The following is a 19,613-nucleotide window of genomic DNA, read 5'->3' on the forward strand; positions in this document are numbered from 1 at the left end:
AAATCAAAACTATGTACCTGACTATAGCCCTTTGCAACTAATCGTGCTTTGTACCTTGCATTTTCAACCCCTGGAATACCTTCCTTACTTTTGAAGACCCATTTGCATCCAACAATTTTCTTACCCGAAGGCAGCTTCACAAGATCCCAAGTTCTATTCTGATGGAGAGACTCAATTTCTCTATTCATCGCAATCAACCACTTAGCGGAATTATCACAAGAAACTACATCTGAGTAGGAAGTAGGCTCACCAACTTCACTTGTTTCTTCTACAACAGACAAAGCATATGCAACCAAATTTGCATATCTTTGTGGTGGTCGAATATCTCTCCGTGGTCTATCCTTGGCTATGGAATATTGCTCTTCCTTTGGATCATCTTTGTTAGTAGACTCGGGACCATCTACTGGCGTTTTTTGAGTAGAAGAGTTCGACTGAAAAGAATCAGAACTACCAATATCAAGCTCCACCTGCTTCTGCGCACTATCATTTGTATAATTAGTAGATTCTTCTTTGGAAGATAACATAGACAATTCATCAAAAGTAACATCTCTACTGATTATAAATTTTGGGGATTTGGGATCAGAACATCATAATATGTATCCTTTCACCCTAGAAGCATACCCTAGGAAAATGCACTTTTTAGCTCGAGGCTCTAATTTTCCTTCATTTACATGCATGTATGCTAGACACCCAAAAAATTTTAAATCAGAGTAATCAGTAGGAGTAACTAACCAAACTTCCTCCATAGTTTTAAAATTAAGTGCTGTAGAATAAGGGCGGTTGACAACGTAACAGGCCATATTAATCGCTATTGCCCAAAAGTCCTTTGTTAACCCTACATTTGAGATCATACACCTTGCTCTCTCTAAGAGTGTTCTGTTCATACGTTCGGCCACACCATTTAACCGAGGCATCATCCTAACAGTGTGATGCCGAATAATTCCTTCATTTTTGCAGAATTCATCAAAGTCACCTTCGCAAAATTCCATGCCATTATCTGTTCGAAGTCGCTTAATCTGTTTACCTGTTTGCTTCTCAATCAAAGTCTTCTATTATTTAAAGGTTAGAAAAATATTATTTTTATGCTTCAAAAAATAAATCCAAACTTTCCTAGAATAATCGTCAATGAAAGTCAACATATACATGGCACCACTCCTAGACTGAACACGAGCTGGACCCCAAAGGCCTGAATGAATATAGTCAATAGTACCTTTCGTTTTGTGAACTGCCGGAGAATTGAAGCTGACTCTTTTCTGCTTTCCAAAAATGTAATGTTCACAGAAATCCAATGGCCTAGTACTTTGTTCGTAAAGTATACCCCTTTTGCTCAATATGCTCAAACATTTTTCGCTCATATGACTCAAAAGCATATGCCATAATTTGGTGATGTCAGAATCAGACAATGATGATGACGAGACTGCAACCGAGCTTATGATAGTAGTTCCCTACAAAATATATAAGCTACCAGACCTATAAGCTTTCATAATAACAAGGGCACTTCTAGAAACTTTCATAACTCCACCTTCAGCTATGTATTTACACCCAAGAGCCTCTAGGGTGCCTAAAGAGATGAGATTCTTTTTTAAATCAAGCACATATCTAACATTAATGAGCGTTCTCACAATATCATCATACATTTTAATTCAGATTGTGCCTCTATCAACAACATCGACATTTTTGCCCATCAAAATAATTCCACCATTACAAGATTCATATGTGGAAAACAAATCTCTATTGGGACACATGTAATAAGAACAACCCGAATCTAAAATCCATTCATTTTTAGACTTTGTCCCGTCATCAGTAGCAAAGAAAATATTTCCAACATTCTCATCAATTGTTACACTAGCTTCAGCAGACTCAGTAGTTTTCTCAATAATTTTTCCCTTTTGCTTTAATTTATTTTTCAATTTAAAGCAATCAGTCTTAATGTACCTCATTTTATGATAATATCTGCATTCCAAATTTCTATGTTTAGATTTAGATCTAGATTTAGATCTACTATTGTCAAATTCTCTTTTATTCATTCTACCCCTAACAACCAGACCCTCAGCCTGATTCCCTCTACTTTCCCCAATGATATCCCTATCTATCTGCTCCTTAGATTTTAGTGCAAATTTAATTTTCTGATACGAAATTGTTTCTTTTCCATAAATCATAGTATCACGGAAATGCTTAAAAGATTAGGGAAGAGAACACAAAAGTAATAGGGTCTTATCCTCATCATAAATTTTTGCATCTATATTCTCCAAATCCATAACCAAGGAATCAAATTTATCAAGATGTGAGAGTATAGATGTACCTTTAATCATCCGAAGCATATACAAACTCTACTTCAAGTAGAGATGATTCTCCACTGTCCTCTTTATATACAAGGCTTTAAGCTTATCCCACATGCTCTTAGCTGTAGTCTCCGTAGCTACCTCATGTAAAACCTCGTCAGAGAGATTTAGAATAATGCTTGATCGGGCCTTCTTATCTATACTCGCAAGATCTTCCTTTGTCGTACCATCTGGAACGTTCTCAGCTCCCTATAGTGCCAAATCAACTCAGTCTTGAACTAGAATGGCCTCCATCTTGAGCTGCCACATGCCAAAGTTGACATTTCTGTCAAATTTCTCGACAACGATCTTTGTTATTGTCATCATTGCCAAAAGATCCTGAAACCAAGCTCTGATACCAGTTTGTTAGAGCTGGCCCCAAGAATTTACCACAAGATAATTTGGCAACCTAATATAGACAATTCAAGCAGAAATATGAAAAGAGACAAGAACACCAAATTTACGTGGTTCGATCAATTGACCTACATCCACGGACGAAGAAGGAGCAAATTACTACCATAAAAGAGGGACAATTACAAATGCCTTAGGAAGATATTCCTAGGCCATAAAACACCCGAAAATACTAAACAAGAAAAATTCAAACTATAAGCCCAACTATTAATTGAGTGTGGACTTAAACCCAAAGAAAAAACTTAGGTTTTTCTTGTGGTGCATCTGACTTCAAAGCCCAGACCCTTATTTATAATTTAAACAGGAGATACCAAGATTGATTTTCCTGATATGGGACTATGTGGAACTTGCCAAACTAACAAAGGACACTCCACATTTCATGTTTGGAGTATCTTTACCTGCAATCTCTTTGTATTTTTGGCTACTAAGATGGCTTCCACAATATGACATCATGGTCCGACTATTTTACTCAAGTTTGTTACTATAAACTGGGACAAAATATGATCTTAATTACATGGGATAAGCTGCATTTGTCATATCTTTTGTCACTTGGCGAATTTGTGTGCATCCTTTTAATTCGTGATGGGAATATGATAACAGTTAAAGATCTCCCGCGATAGCAACCTCAACAACAACTAAGATCTCCCCAACTCCTCAACTCGTCGGCTCTGCTAAACGCAAACATCGACATACAGTTGAAACTGGTCTCACACTCCTACACCAAGCCTCTATGCCATCAACTTTTTGGACAACAGCATTTCAAGCTGACGTCTATCTCATTAATCGTATGCTCACTCCTGTCCTTGAGTGCAAGTCACCATTTGAAAAATTATTTCACAAATCTCCAAACCTTCAAAAACTTAAAGTGTTTGGATGTTTATGTTATCCATGACTTCGTCCCTATGCCTCACATAAGTTAACATCAAAATCTAAACCTTGTGTTTTCATTGGATATTCCCTTGACCACAATGCCTTTTGATGCTATGAACCCCAATCTCGAAAAGTCTTTATATCCCGTCATGTTATTTTTATAAAGACTACATTTCTGTTTCAAAACCATGAGTCTCCTACTGTGCGACCTACTCCATCACATATACATCATTGGAGTACGCCATCAATCCCATCAACCGAGTCTCCCATAATATCATTGCTAGTCATAAGTGCCCAGCAAGCCAATCACGTGAGTGATGGCACGTGTGACTTGATACAGAATCTTTTTGCTTATTATATTTTGGCGTATATCACTTTATAACTATTGCATAAATGCATATATATTGTGATGTCCTTGGATTTGTGCAATGGGAATCGGATCGTGATGAGATCACGATAATGAGATCGATTCACCTTTAAACACATATCCTAAATAATCCCGGTCATAGGTTACTCGAGAGGGACATCGTGATAACCGGATAGACTGGTGTGCTGTATACCCGTCCATATGATGGATGCAGCTGGTCTCATAGCTGCTCGTGTAGGGACACTAGGGATACAGTACAGATGCTCATTGGAGAATGAGTTCACTGATTGATCCGCTTACGGAATGCTGGATGGTTGATGATGCCTTATTGTCAGACAACGATTCCGTAGTCCTAGTGGTGTATCTGGTTCTTAGACTTGAGACACCAAGGATGTCCTGTATGAGTGCTCCACTCTTTGATACCAGACTTATAGGTTTGGCTGTTCCCAGATCTAGTACAGCTGGTCATTGGGAGTGGTAGTCGACCTTACGAGGGCTATTGAGTGTCGATAGAGGATCATCCACTCTCGGTATCATGAGAGGAATATCCCATGTGTTCTTGCTCAGACAAATCCCTGGCCAGGGTCATTCGGGTTGAGAGAGAAAGAGTTCTCCGGGAGAATCCGATTAGAGCGAGACTCGAGTAGAAACCGTATGGGTCTGACAGCACCATGCTCGATATACGGTCTCTGGGATATTAGATGGATGAGGGACTATAGGTACATGGTAACTGAGGACAGACAGGTCCAATGGATTGGATTCCCCTGTATCGTTTGGGGACTACGGCGTAGTGGCCTAGTACTTCCGTAGTCGATGAGTCGAGTGAATTATTACAGAGATAATAATTCACTTAGTTAGAAGGAGTTCTGACAGGTATGACTCACGGCCAGCTCGATATTGGGCCTAGAGGGTCACACACATATGGTAGGCATTGCGATGAGTAGAGGTTCGGATATGAGATATCCGACGGAGCCCTTGTCTTATTGGATGCAGATCCAATACCCACTAGGGAAAGGACCCATTAGGGTTTTGACACGGGATCTCTATAAATAGGAGGGATTCACAGCCTCATAGGCTAGAGTCTTTGCTTGCCCTTCCTATTCTCCTCTCCCTCTCCACCTCAGAGTAGGCCTGGAGTTTTGAGGAGCGTCGTCGCAACCCTGCTGTGTGGATCACCGCTAGAGAGGAGGACGCTTGACCTCCTTCACCCTCTCCTAAGGATCTGCAAGGAAACAGGGATATACGATCTCCCTAGGTAACACAATCTCTATACGCAGTTTTGTGTTTTTGCGGATTTTGCGCACCAATCTTCGCACGACGATGAACATCTTTTTGGGAATCGGGGATTTTTGTTTTCTTGTTCTTCCGCTGCGCATATGATGTCGCCCCCTTATGATTTCCCAACAGTGGTATCAGAGCCAGGTTGTTCGTGCGAATGATTGGTTTTTGAACTGCGTGTGTTGTGTTTAGGAAGAATATTGACGTCAAAAATTGTTGACGCAAAAGCAAGGAAGGGCAGCAACAGTTGCTGCCCTCGATCTGCATGCCTGCAGCCAGCCGCAGCCGCAGCCAGGCAGCACAGCGCCGGCGCATGCGCAAGCGCTGTGCCTGCAGCAGCCGGCCGGCGGTCTGCTTGCAGCAGGCTTGCGGCCGGCGGGGCTGGCAACCCGCTCGGTAGAAGCGCCTGCGGCCACTGAGCCCGTGGGCAGAGGCGCCGCGGGGCAGCAGCGCGGGCTGAGGCACCGCAGGGCAGCGGCGCCTGTGGCCGCTGCTCCCACGGGCAAAAACCCCGCAGGAGCGGCCGCCAGCGAGACAGCACCACCTGCGGGCGCTGACTCGCGGGCAGAACCGCCCGCGGAGGCGGCGGCGCCCGCGGGGGTGCCCACCTGCAGCGGCAGCGACCCCAGCGGGCGTGCCACCTGCAGGCGAGGGCAGTGCCCTCGCCCTCGCCGCACAGGCCGCCGCCAGCAGGGTGGCGGCGGCGGCGGCGCAGCAGCGAAAAGGGGAAAGGGTATTAGGGTTTTCTGCGCAAAAGACAGTTTTGCCCCTCGGAATTTGAGAAATTCCAGTTTCTGTCTTTTGTCCAAATTACGAAAATACCCTTAGGAATTGAGAAATTCCCTATATATCCCTGATTTCAGAAAATATTAATTAATTAAAAGGTTTAGTTGATTATTATTTTTATTATTATCTAGTAGTCCTACATGATGATGATTATTTATACATGTGATGTATGATGAGTGGACGGATGATCATGGACCGTGTGATGTGTGTACTTGTGATTATTATTATTGAGGTCTGCGAACCTCCATTATATTTCTCGTTTATTTTCGGGCCTGCGTGCCTATGATTAAGTTGTAATCACATGAGGAGGCGCAGCGGGAGCGTGGAAGCCATAGCGGGACCCACGAGACGGACGATCGTGATGCATGGAGATGCATCAAGATGTCGACGGAACCAACGAGGACGAGATGGACGATCACAAGGCATGGAGATGCACCGTTGCACACATAGATCTTGATGTGAGTGATTAGGCCTACTGGCTCGGGCCTAATCATATTAGGTTGTGGTCCATGATCATCTGGTGTGATTGCTTATACACATACTAGATATGTATATATATTTGCATGCGATGTAGATATATATTAAATATGTATATGTGTGACATGTCATATTAGGAGACCAAATCATAGAAACATCTCTCGATAATATTAAGTCGGTAAACGTGAGGCAATTAGATTGACCCACGTGGCCTTCCATCGTTATGAGTAGGAACCGAATCCCGGTGTAGGTTGAGTTGGTCGAGTCCCTCGAGACTCACCTATATCGCGATTCGCTATCTTGCTTACGACATAGAGATGTCACTAGTGACCTGAGGGCATGATATGCTTGGTCGAGTCCCTCGAGGGTATATCATCAAATCAGACTCATCTTGTAACGAAGGTGTTGACTTAACCGAGCATCATGGTTGGTCGAGTCCCTCGAGGCCATGGTGATTCGGAGGCCGAACAGGACGGGAATCACAAGGAGTTGTGATCGGCAAGAGTTGTCTACCTTTTAGGCTTAGTGTGATTGGTCGAGTCCCTCGAGGTTACACTAAGACGCTGATTGGATCCTGATCCCCACTAGAAGTCTGCCGGAGACTTCCGTTTCACGTGCTGAGGGTGTCGCTTAACTCGTTAGTAAAATAGTGGGAGCATATTAAGATAGAAGTCCATATCTTGATAGTTTATTTCTTGCAAAATCTGTATGTTATTCATTTTTGCTACATCTTTATTTTCAGAAAATGTCGCTTTCAAATCCCTTACGTGGCATACTTGATGTCAACCGCCTCACTGGTCCAAATTATACGGATTGGCTCCGTAACTTGAGAATTGTTCTCACAGCGGAGAAAATCGTGTACGTCCTTGATACAGTGATGCCTACGCCCGAAGAAGGGGCAAGCGAGGATGAGATCGCTCGCTACGTGAAGTACATTGATGACTCCACTCTTGCTCAGTGCTATATGTTGGGCTCTATGACTCCAGAGTTACAGAGACAACATGAAAAGATGGATGCCAGATCCATTCTCCTACATGTCCGTAAATTGTTTGAGGAACAGGGAAGGACTCAACGATATGAGATATCCAAGAGCCTTTTCCGCGCTAGGATGACTGAGGGGACACCGGTTCAGAACCATGTCCTAAAGATGATTGAGTGGATAGAGAAACTCACAGGTCTAGGAATGGTCCTAGAGGATAACTTGTGTGTGGACATTGTGCTTCAGTCCCTACCAGATTCCTTTTCACAGTTCATAATGAACTTTAATATGAACAAGCTTGAGGTGACTCTCCCAGAGCTCCTCAATATGTTGAGGGAGGCAGAGAGTACTATTAAGAAAGAGAAGCCAGTTCTCTACACTGGTGAGACCAGAAAGAAAAGGAAAGCAGAAAGGTCCCTTAAGAAGGGAAAGGGCAAGGGCAAACAAGGTAAAGCAAAGGTTGCTAAGAAAGACCCAACAAAGGACAAAGGCCAGTGCTTCCACTGTGGTAAAGATGGGCACTGGAAGAGAAACTGCAAAGAGTACCTTGCAGAAAGGGCGAAACAAAAGCTTGATGAAGTTTCAGGTACATTCATGATCAGTCTCCATTTGTCAGACTCTTATGATAACACATGGGTATTAGATACCGGTAGTGCTTATCATATATGTAATTCGTTGCAGGTTCTGGCAAGGCCTAGGAGACTAGAGAGAGGCGAGATGGACCTCAAGATGGGTAATGGAGCAAAAGTTGCTGTATTAGCTGTTGGCGAGGTCGCCCTACATCTGCCTAGTGGAGCTTTTATTGCATTAGATGCATGTTATTTTGTTCCTTCTATTATCAAAAACATTATCTCCATTTCATGTTTAACAGTTAGTGGATATAAATTTGTTTTTGAGAACAATGGTTGTTCGATATTATTAGATGATAAGATCATCACGAAAGGAACATTGCATAATGGTTTATTTATGTTAGACACCACTCCACATATCATGAATATAAATGTGTCCAAAAGGAAACGAGATGAGTTGAACAGTGCATACCTGTGGCATTGTAGGCTAGGTCACATCCATGAAAGAAGGATTCAAAAGTTGCTAAATGATGGATATCTAGATCCATTCGACTATGTGTCATATGCAACTTGTGAGCCTTGCATTCGTGGAAAACTGACCAACTCTCCATTTAGTGGAACTGGAGAGAGAGCCACTGAGTTGTTGGAACTCATACATAGTGATGTATGTGGACCCATGTCAACTCATGCCATTGGAGGTTACTCCTACTTCATTACATTTACTGATGATTTCTCAAGGTATGGATATGTGTACTTAATGAAGTACAAGTCCGAGGCCTTTGAGAAATTCAGAGAGTATAAGAATGAGGTGGAGAACCAGACTGGAAAGAGTATCAAAACTCTTCGATCGAGGAGGTGAGTACTTAAGTACAGAGTTTACTCACTTCCTCAAGGACCATGGGATATTATCCCAATGGACACCTCCTTATACACCTCAGCTCAATGGTGTCTCTGAAAGGAGAAATTGTACATTATTAGATATGGTACGGTCCATGATGAGTTTCGCTGACCTACCCATCTCATTCTGGGGATATGCCCTAGAAACCGCAACTTACCTTCTGAACAGAGTTCCAACTAAGTCGGTGGTGTCTACACCATATGAGATATGGAAAGGGAAGAAGCCTGATCTTAAATTAGTTAAGATTTGGGGCTGCTCTGCCCATGTTAAAAGACACAACCCCGATAAGTTAGAATCAAGGACAGGGCGATGTAAATTTGTGGGATACCCCAAGGAAACTTGTGGGTATTATTTCTATCATCTCGAGGACCAAAAGGTCTTTGTAGCTAAGAGAGCAGTGTTCCTTGAGAAGGAACACATTCTTGGCGGAGACAGTGGGAGAATGATAGAGTTGAGCGAAGTTAGGGAACCAAGCTCAAGCACCACTCTACAGCCCGAGTCTGTTCAGGTATCTAATACACAAGTTTCAACTTTACGCAGGTCTGATAGAGTATCCCATCCTCCTGAGAGATATGTGGGACATATTAGAGTAGAGGATGTAGAGGATATTGATCCTCAGACCTACGAGGAGGCTATTATGAGTATAGACTCCGGGAAGTGGAAAAAAGCCATGAATTCTGAGATGGATTCTATGTACTCCAATAAGGTTTGGAACCTAGTTGATGCACCCGAAGGTATTGTACCCATCGGTTGCAAGTGGATCTTTAAGAAAAAGATCGGAGTAGATGGAAAGGTAGAGACCTATAAAGCAAGGCTAGTGGCTAAGGGGTATCGTCAAAGGCAAGGTGTTGACTACGACGAAACTTTCTCACCCGTAGCAATGCTAAAATCCATCAGAATTCTATTGGCTATAGGAATGACATAGGAATGCTATCCACAATAAAGGCTTGGTTATCTAGACACTTCTCCATGAAGGACTTAGGAGAAGCATCTTATATCTTGGGGATTAGAATCTATAGAGATAGATCCAAAAGGATGCTTGGCTTGTCCCAGTCCAGGTACATAGAAACTATTGTCAAAAGGTTTGGCATGGAAAATTCCAAAAGAGGTCTCATACCGATGAGACATGGGATATCGCTTTCTACGAGTATGTCCCTAAAGACTCCAGAAGAAAGGGCGAACATGGATATGATACCTTATGCCTCAGCAATAGGGTCTATCATGTATGCCATGCTATGTACTAGGCCTGATATAGCGCATGCTCTGAGTGTCACGAGCAGGTATCAGGCGGATCCAGGCTTGGAGCACTGGAAAGCAGTAAAGTGTATCCTTAAGTACTTGAGAAGGACTAAGGATCTTTTACTAGTATATGGAGGTAATAGCCTTAAGGTTGAAGGCTACACTGACTCAAGTTTTCAGTCTGATGTCGATGATAGCAAGTCGAATTCAGGGTATGTGTACACCTTGAATGGAGGAGCAGTGTGCTGGAAGAGTTCCAAGCAAGATACCACTGCTGACTCGACCACAGAGGCGGAGTACATTGCTGCATCAGATGCAGCAAAGGAGGGAGTCTGGTTGAAGAAGTTCATCACAGATTTGGGAGTCGTGCCGGATAGTGAGGAGCCGATTTCCCTATATTGCGACAACAACGGGGCAATTGCTCAAGCGAAGGAACCTAGGTCTCATCAGAAATCTAAGCATGTTCTGAGGAGGTTCCACCTTATCAGAGAGATCGTGACCCGAGGAGATGTAGCAGTGGAAAGAGTTCCATCCGAAGATAACATTGCAGATCCACTAACAAAGCCATTGTCTCAGATTGTCTTTGAGCGTCACAGGGGTCTGATGGGGATCAGACACATAGGTGATTGGCTTTAGGTCAAGTGGGAGATTGCTAGTCATAAGTGCCCAGCAAGCCAATCACGTGAGTGATGGCACGTGTGACTTGATACAGAATCTTTTTGCTTATTATATTTTGGCGTATATCACTTTATAACTATTGCATAAATGCATATATATTGTGATGTCCTTGGATTTGTGCAATGGGAATCGGATCGTGATGAGATCACGATAATAAGATCGATTCACCTTTAAACACATATCCTAAATAATCCCGGTCATAGGTTACTCGAGAGGGACATCGTGATAACCGGATAGACTGGTGTGCTGTATACCCGTCCATATGATGGATGCAGCTGGTCTCATAGCTGCTCGTGTAGGGACACTAGGGATACAGTACAGGTGCTCATTGGAGAATGAGTTCACTGATTGATCCGCTTACGGAATGCTGGATGGTTGATGATGCCTTATTGTCAGACAACGATTCCGTAGTCCTAGTGGTGTATCTGGTTCTTAGACTTGAGACACCAAGGATGTCCTGTATGAGTGCTCCACTCTTTGATACCAGACTTATAGGTTTGGCTGTTCCCAGATCTAGTACAGCTGGTCATTGGGAGTGGTAGTCGACCTTACGAGGGCTATTGAGTGTCGATAGAGGATCATCCACTCTCGGTATCATGAGAGGAATATCCCATGTGTTCTTGCTCAGACAAATCCCTGGCCAGGGTCATTCGGGTTGAGAGAGAAAGAGTTCTCCGGGAGAATCCGATTAGAGCGAGACTCGAGTAGAAACCGTATGGGTCTGACAGCACCATGCTCGATATACGGTCTCTGGGATATTAGATGGATGAGGGACTATAGGTACATGGTAACTGAGGACAGACAGGTCCAATGGATTGGATTCCCCTGTATCGTCTGGGGACTACGGCGTAGTGGCCTAGTACTTCCGTAGTCGATGAGTCGAGTGAATTATTACAGAGATAATAATTCACTTAGTTAGAAGGAGTTCTGACAGGTATGACTCACGGCCAGCTCGATATTGGGCCTAGAGGGTCACACATATGGTAGGCATTGCGATGAGTAGAGGTTCGGATATGAGATATCCGACGGAGCCCTTGTCTTATTGGATGCAGATCCAATACCCACTAGGGAAAGGACCCATTAGGGTTTTGACACGGGATCTCTATAAATAGGAGGGATTCACAGCCTCATAGGCTAGAGTCTTTGCTTGCCCTTCCTATTCTCCTCTCCCTCTCCACCTCAGAGTAGGCCTGGAGTTTTGAGGAGCGTCGTCGCAACCCTGCTGTGTGGATCACCGCTAGAGAGGAGGACGCTTGACCTCCTTCACCCTCTCCTAAGGATCTGCAAGGAAACAGGGATATACGATCTCCCTAGGTAACACAATCTCTATACGTAGTTTTGTGTTTTTTCGGATTTTGCGCACCAATCTTCGCACGACGATGAACATCTTTTTGGGAATCGGGGATTTTTGTTTTCTTGTTCTTCCGCTGCGCATATGATGTCGCCCCCTTATGATTTCCCAACAATCATCCAGTCCTTCTCCTCATGATCCACACTCTCTCCTTCTCCCGATGCAATAGCTCCTCACCCCCTCCATTGTGCCTCTCCCTTCTTCACAAGGTTCTTCTATGACTGAAGGCATTCCCTCGGAATCACAATCAATACCTTTATCCTCTTCTAGGACCAATGACACTGAAGTCTCTTAACCTACCCTAATATGTGCCCCATCACCGCCCATACTTACAACACACTCTATTGCCCCTGGACATCCAATGACAACACACTCCAAAAGTGGTGTCTTTAAACCACGACAAATCATTGACCTACATACCATCACAACATCCTCGTTAGAGACCACTGAACCTACCATAATTACTCAAGCCCAAAAATCTCCATACTGGCGTAAAGCCATGTGTGAAGAATATGATGCACTCATCCATAATTCTACATGGACCCTTGTACCGTCTCATCCCACACAAAACATCATCAGGTGTAAGTGGGTCTTTCGAATTAAGCAGAACCCAGATGGATCAATAGCTAGATATAAAGCGCATCTAGTGGCCAAAGGGTTTTATCAACGGCCTGGTGTTGACTTCACAGAGACATTCAGCCCTGTTGTTAAATCCACAACAATCCGACTTATTCTGAATTTGGCCATCTCAAAAGGTTGGCATTTATGTCAACTCGACATTAACAATGCTTTTCTACAAGGGACCCTAACTGACGATGTCTTTATGCAGCAGCCTCCTGGCTTCATCCACCCTCAATATCCAAAGCATGTTTGTAAACTATAAAAAGCTATTTATAGACTTCGTCAGGCTCCAAGAGCTTGGTACACCGAACTTGGCTCATTTTTTGCATCAATTGTCTTCATCAACTCTAAGTCTGATACCTCCTTATTTCTTCGTCACCAAAGTGGCAATATATTATATCTTCTGGTATATGTTGATGATATTATTGTCACAGGCAATAATCCTATGGAAATCAAGGCATTCCTCAAGCATTTAGCAGATCGATTCTCCCTTAAAGATCTAGGAACCTTAAGCTATTTTTTGTGAGTGGCAGCAACATACATATCTTTTGGGCTCTTCCTATCACAATGAAAGTATATTCAAGTTCTATTATCTAGAACGAACATGCAAGATGCAAAGGCAGTTACAACACCTTTGTCTACTAGCAAGTCGCTCAAACTATGTGATAGAAGCCTTGCTATAGACCCAACTCAATACCGTCAAGTCCTTGGCTCCTTACAGTATTTATCTCTCACCCGTCCAGATATCTCATTTGCGATCAATAAATTATCCCAATTCATGCATCGACCATCTACTATGCATTGGTCTGCAGTCAAACGAATATTGTGATATCTTCACGGGGCTATCAATCATTGCCTCTTTTTTTGCAAACACTCCCCCCTTCATCTCCATGCCTTTGCTGATGCTGATTGGGCAGGGAATTTTGATTACAGAACATCCACATCAGGGTATATTATCTTTCTTGGACCTAATCCAATAAGTTGGAGTTTCAAGAAGCAAAAGACAGTTGCACGTTCTACAACTGAAGCTAAATACCGTGCCATTGCCACCGCTGCTGCAGAACTCAATTGGGTCATGAATCTCCTCAAGGAACTTGGCATCAACATCAACTCTACTTCTACAATATATTGTGACAATGTCGGAGCCACTTATCTATGCACCAATCCGGTATTCCACTCACGTATGAAACACATCGCCATTGACTTTCACTTTGTGCGAGAACAAGTTGTTAGACATCAACTACGTGTTTCTCACGTACATACAACTGATCAACTAGCGGACTCTCTCACGAAGCCTCTCACCCGCAAATCACTTTCATCACATCGGTCCAAATCGCCATCAGACATCACATCGCCATCGACTTTCACTTTGTGCGAGAACAAGTTATTAGACATCAACTACGTGTTTCTTACGTACATACAACTGATCAACTAGCGGACTCTCTCACCCACAAATCACTTTCATCACATCGGTCCAAGATCGACATCCTTGACAGAAGCACCGTCTTGCGGGGGCATGATAACAGTCAAAGATTTCCCGCGATAGCAACCTCAACAACAGCCAAGATCTCCCCAACTACTAAATCTGTTGAGGAAAATCTCCCTTCCAAACATGTATAAATATGGAGTACTGTGTATTGTTTCAATCCATCAATGTAATATTCTTCTTTCTATTTTATATCTATCATAATGTTGTTAAGTTTGAACTTTTGAGAATGTGTTTACGTTTATAGGTCAACCTTTTTAATCACCACTAGTTTAACTGCCTCTTCACAGTGATCAACATGAACCAGATAAAACTATGAAGACAAATTTAGATACATTCTCCATCACATCCTTTTAATTCAAAATCGTTTGAAAGTGACCGATTTAGATGCATATCTATAACCAGTTTCTACTTTTTAATTTTGGACGAATCCAAATCATGGAAGGTGGAGAATCCTTGAAATCGTGGCAGCTACTTGCTATCATTAAAACTTTGGGTAGTCTTTAAATACGGGCATCTACGAAGATTGAAAACTCAGAGAGTTGTCAAGTAACAAACGAGTCTATTTATAAAAAAAATAAAATCATCTTTGTGGGATGAATTATAGCAAAATATGAAACGATTGGAATGATTAAAAGTTTTTACCTCTAATAATAAAGTAAAAGACAGACAGTTTTCCTTTGATCGATTCTTATTTCCCATTTTTCATCACTCTTATTCGATTTATATATTCCTTCTGAATAAAAAAAAAAGAAAATCATTAAACAAGAATGAGAAAGGAAGAGATCATAGATATGTAGTAATACCTTATTATACATCTAGTGTTTCTAGAGTCAGCAAATGAAGTATGTTCATTAACAATTGGGCAGATTCCTTTCGACTGAGGTACAAGGCAAATCCTGTTTGACTGACTCCTGTGCATGTGAATTTGGATCTCCAATATGATTTGATTATCCAACGGTCACTGCATGATTTGAAGATTCGTGTCACAAGAACAATTCCTCTAAATCCACGCTCCCAGGAGGTGATGGAGAATGGTTCAAGTTAAAGTGGATATGAAAAGAAGGCAATAGGTATGAAGCTTTCTTAATCGTCGGTCAAATAACTAGTTGCCTTTTGAATTTTTTTTTTTTAGATAATAAGAAAGAATGGCGATATTTGGAAAGTGGCTTCACGAAATTTTCTTAATCATTCCTAAATTGATTGGATGATCATTAATATAAAATATTAAAATATTAAGAAATAAAAAAATAAATGATGCAGAATGGAGAAATAAAATAGTAGATATGACCAATTATGATACCATCTTAAATATTGAATTATGTGACCATTATAGCCTTTGAGCTTGATAAGGAGGATTGGCATGCGGACAAATCGACATGTCATATCCAACTAAGCGCTAACCAAGCTAATGTCGACTCAGAACCAACATAGATACTCATCCTAACATATCAATCCAAAGCTCATAACATCAACATGAGCCATCATTCAATATGACTAGACGTACGTTTTTATAATTGAATAAAGATTAACGGTTCTACATGATTGTCTCATAGATTAAGTCATCAGTTTTATTTTACAGTTACCCAAACATACTATAAAAAGAATCCCAAGTGCATTCTTTAGATCATAAGACTGCTAATACATATTTATATATATTTTTTAATATTCTAACCACACTAACTCAAGCATCAAACCTTTTTTTTTAATGTATTCTCCGAGTACAATTATTACAACATTACTTACCAAGTCTTCGTTCTGCAACGAGCTCAAAAGCTACCGAAGTTCGATACGAACACCTGAGGTGTCAAAATCCAAAAGAATTGTTGGGAGAGGAAGGATCATATAAATATGATTTAGGTATATTATATGCGTATTTCAAATGTTAGGTTTGAAAAAGAATATCGAGTGAACCTATTTGAATGAGAATTAAAATCAAAATACACAGCAGACAATGTCAGGCTGGTTGAAGATGGTATATATATATATATATATATATATACTCATGCTTCCTTTCTCTCACTGTTTTACATTACCTTCTTTGAGGATCTATTTCTTTTGACCAATAAATTAAAAACTAATTACATATTATCTTAGTAGATTTATTTAGTGATAAGGTAAATCTTAGATCCTGGTCATGCCACAGTAATGCCATGCCACACCATCACCAGGTCAACAAAAGAAGAGCTCCCGTACGTCGACACAGAGTCCATACCAAGGCGTCCCCCAGTACACCTCGGAAAGCCCAGAACGATGCCGTCTGACACCATCTCGCGCGCCACAGGATGATGGTCGCACAAAGGTGCTGTCTCGCCGTCCCACGCATCCCAGGATGGCGGCCGCGTAGAGGCACTGCCCCGCCATTCCGAGCGTTCCAGGATGGCAGCCATACAAAGGTAATAACTCCTCCCTCGAGAATCAGCCGCCACGCCAAATATGCGTACGGCCTACCCTCGGGCGATGGTATAAAATCCCTTAGCCGACATCTGGCCAGGAGGAGGCAAAAAAACAAAGAGCAAAACACTAACTTACTCGTTGAGGGGCCAAAGTCAGGCACCACTCGACGAGGGCATTCTGTGCAGGAGAACGGCCACCCCCGAGACACGATTATCCAAATCAAGAAGGCATCCTCCCCCAGGTGGCTCTGACAACCCGGCCGGTGCCCAAGGACTTCCGACCAAGAGAGCAAACATCCTAAGCCGCTACCGTCCCTACCAGGAGACAATGACCACCATCCCGACATCAGCACCCCGTCCTGCGGTCGATCAACTTCGGCAACCCGTCAAGTCGATCTTTGACTCCTGACATTGACCCATGGACCAGGCCGTGTTGACTCACCAACATCTTTGCACTAGAAGGAGGGCCATGTCGTAGGAGCATCCCACAGGAGTTCTCCCCGAGGGAGAACCACCGGCCAGTCACCCCCCTTTTGGCCTCGGGGATCAGTCCCTCCCCGCCCTCAGGGATGAGGGGATCCCGACCTTGACGCCGGATCGCTATTAGCGACTACTCCACGACATAGGATTTTCTCCCCCCAGATATACCACAAGACCCTCGATCGTGTCATCCGAGGTGTTCCTTGGCTTAGCCAAGCAAGTGCAAGCCTTGGCGGAAATGATGCAGACAATCGTCCCGCTCATACAACAGATTGTGCAACTAACAGCTCCCCCGACCGACCCAACACAACGAAGGCCGAGCAGGAAGCAACTCGAAATGGGAGAAGCCTGAGAGCAGACAACAAACCCGAGAGGCCTACCCGAGCAAAGCACGCCCGCGCCCTGCCAGATTGCTCCGCCCCGCCCGGCCCCGAGCATGACACCATATCGTTCGACTCGGCAGATGTCTCACTCAGGACCCAACTGTCCATGGTCAATCGACGCCTGGATGAGTTCTAGCATGAGTTCCAGAAGTCAAGGGGTGAGATGGGCGATGGCAGCTCGGGTGGATCTCCTTTTACTTAGGAGATACAAGACAAGCCTGTACCACTCAACTTCAGGCTACCAGCATTGGAAATGCACGATGGTGGCTCCGACCCTATGGAACATGTTGCCGCATTCCGAGCTCAGATGGCCCTCTATGGCACCTCCGATGCCCTGATGTGTCGGGCATTCCCGACCACCATCAGGGGACCGACACGTACATGGTTCAACCGATTGCACCCATTCTTGGTCTTGTCCTTTGATCAGCTGGTAAGGGAGTTTGAGAAAAACTTCCTAGCTAGCATGTGACCCAAGCCTTCTATCGCCACCCTGCTTGCGTTATCCTAACGCGAAGATCAATCACTCTCCCAATTCATGGCACGTTTTGCCATTGAAATCCGAGGATTCTCGGACGCTCATCCTTCTTTGATCATGCTAGTGTTTCTGATGGGCCTAAGACCCTCAAGGTTTTCTAGTTGCTGATTGAGAAGCCGCCTATGACCATCCCCGAGATGCTATAGCGCGCCAACCAGTACATCATCATCGGAGCCCTAATGGTAGGGAGGCGCGAAGATAATAAAAGGTCGAGGATGGAGTCGGCCTGAGGAGCGGCTTCGGCGCCACTAACATAGCCTCACAAGAGACCCGACCGACCCAAGCTGTCACTTTCGAGGCCCCCACCTCTGCCTCTGAACACATCTCGTACCGAGATCTTTCTCCAAATCAGGGAGAAAGGTCTCTTACGACAACCAAATCCCCTGAAGGCCACTCACAAGGACCAATCTAAATATTGCAGGTTCCATCGCAACTACGGTCTAACATAAAGGACTGTCGTGACCTCCAAAATCAAATCGAGGAACTAATCCGAAGAGGTCACATCGGGCACTACCTCAAGGAACCAGGAGAAGCAACTCCGTGCCCCAGGGGACCTGTCGAGATGCAGATCGACGTCATTACCGATGAACCTGCTGCCGCCGATAGCAGCTCGATGGCAAGGAAGGGATATGCCCACAGCACGGTGGAAAAGCGACCTCGACCCGAGCTCGATCCCGAAATCACTTTCAGAACCGAGGAGGTTGAGCGCTACCACCACGATGACGCTTTGGTAATCTCCGTCTGGATCGCCAACGCTCGGGTCAAAAGAGTAATGGTCGACACCGGGAGCTCTACTGACATGCTCTACCTCGACGCCTTCAAGAAGCTCGGCTTAACCAATGAGGACCTCACCCCAATGAACTCAGTACTCACCGGATTCACTGGAGATTCCATCTCCCCGCTCGAAACCACCTCCCTCCTTGTCACCATCGGGGAAGAGCCAAGAACCAAGACGACAACAAATACCTTCATGGTAGTTGACCTGCCTTTGTCCTACAGCGCCATCCTCGGCCACCCGATGCTCAACAAACTAAAAGCGATGGTCTCTACCTACCATCGAGCGATTAAATTTCTGACCTCAACGGGGGTCGAGGAATCTCGAAGCTGTTGAATCTCAGATTTTGATGATGAAGTCAATTGTCATTTGTTATCTAATCCATATGTTGAGATAAGTATGCAGGATTAACTACGATGAAAGTAAGACATGCAGCAGGAGTTGCGCCGAAGTCAAGACTATGATCACTTTGGGAGTTCGAGATTTCGACGGAAGTCAGGACGGTCGTCGGAGGTTCTACGAGAACAAATCCGAGAACTCTAGGAGCTTGCCAAAAGAAGCTCATCGGAACTCGCCAAGTGGATCGTCGCAAGTCCAGGAGTTTGTCGAAAGTCCACTGGAGCATCGCCGAAGGTTCGTCGGATGTTCGCCGGAAGTTCGCTGGAAGCTCGTCGGAAAAAGCGATTGACGCACCGGAGCAAGTTGTAGTAAAT

General features: G+C 43.8%; 1 protein-coding gene across 1 annotated transcript; it reads left to right on the forward strand.

Moving 5' to 3' along the window:
* The first annotated feature begins 17,843 nt into the window (after positions 1-17,843).
* On the forward strand, positions 17,844-19,236 carry LOC135630767 (uncharacterized). Its single transcript, XM_065137933.1, has 2 exons — positions 17,844-18,020; positions 18,547-19,236. The coding sequence occupies exons 1-2, from the start codon at positions 17,844-17,846 to the stop codon at positions 19,234-19,236; spliced, it is 867 nt and encodes a 288-aa protein (XP_064994005.1).
* Positions 19,237-19,613: the final 377 nt, after the last annotated feature.

The sequence above is a fragment of the Musa acuminata genome, chromosome BXJ3-2, assembly GCF_036884655.1.
Source record: "Musa acuminata AAA Group cultivar baxijiao chromosome BXJ3-2, Cavendish_Baxijiao_AAA, whole genome shotgun sequence".
NCBI lineage: Eukaryota > Viridiplantae > Streptophyta > Magnoliopsida > Zingiberales > Musaceae > Musa > Musa acuminata.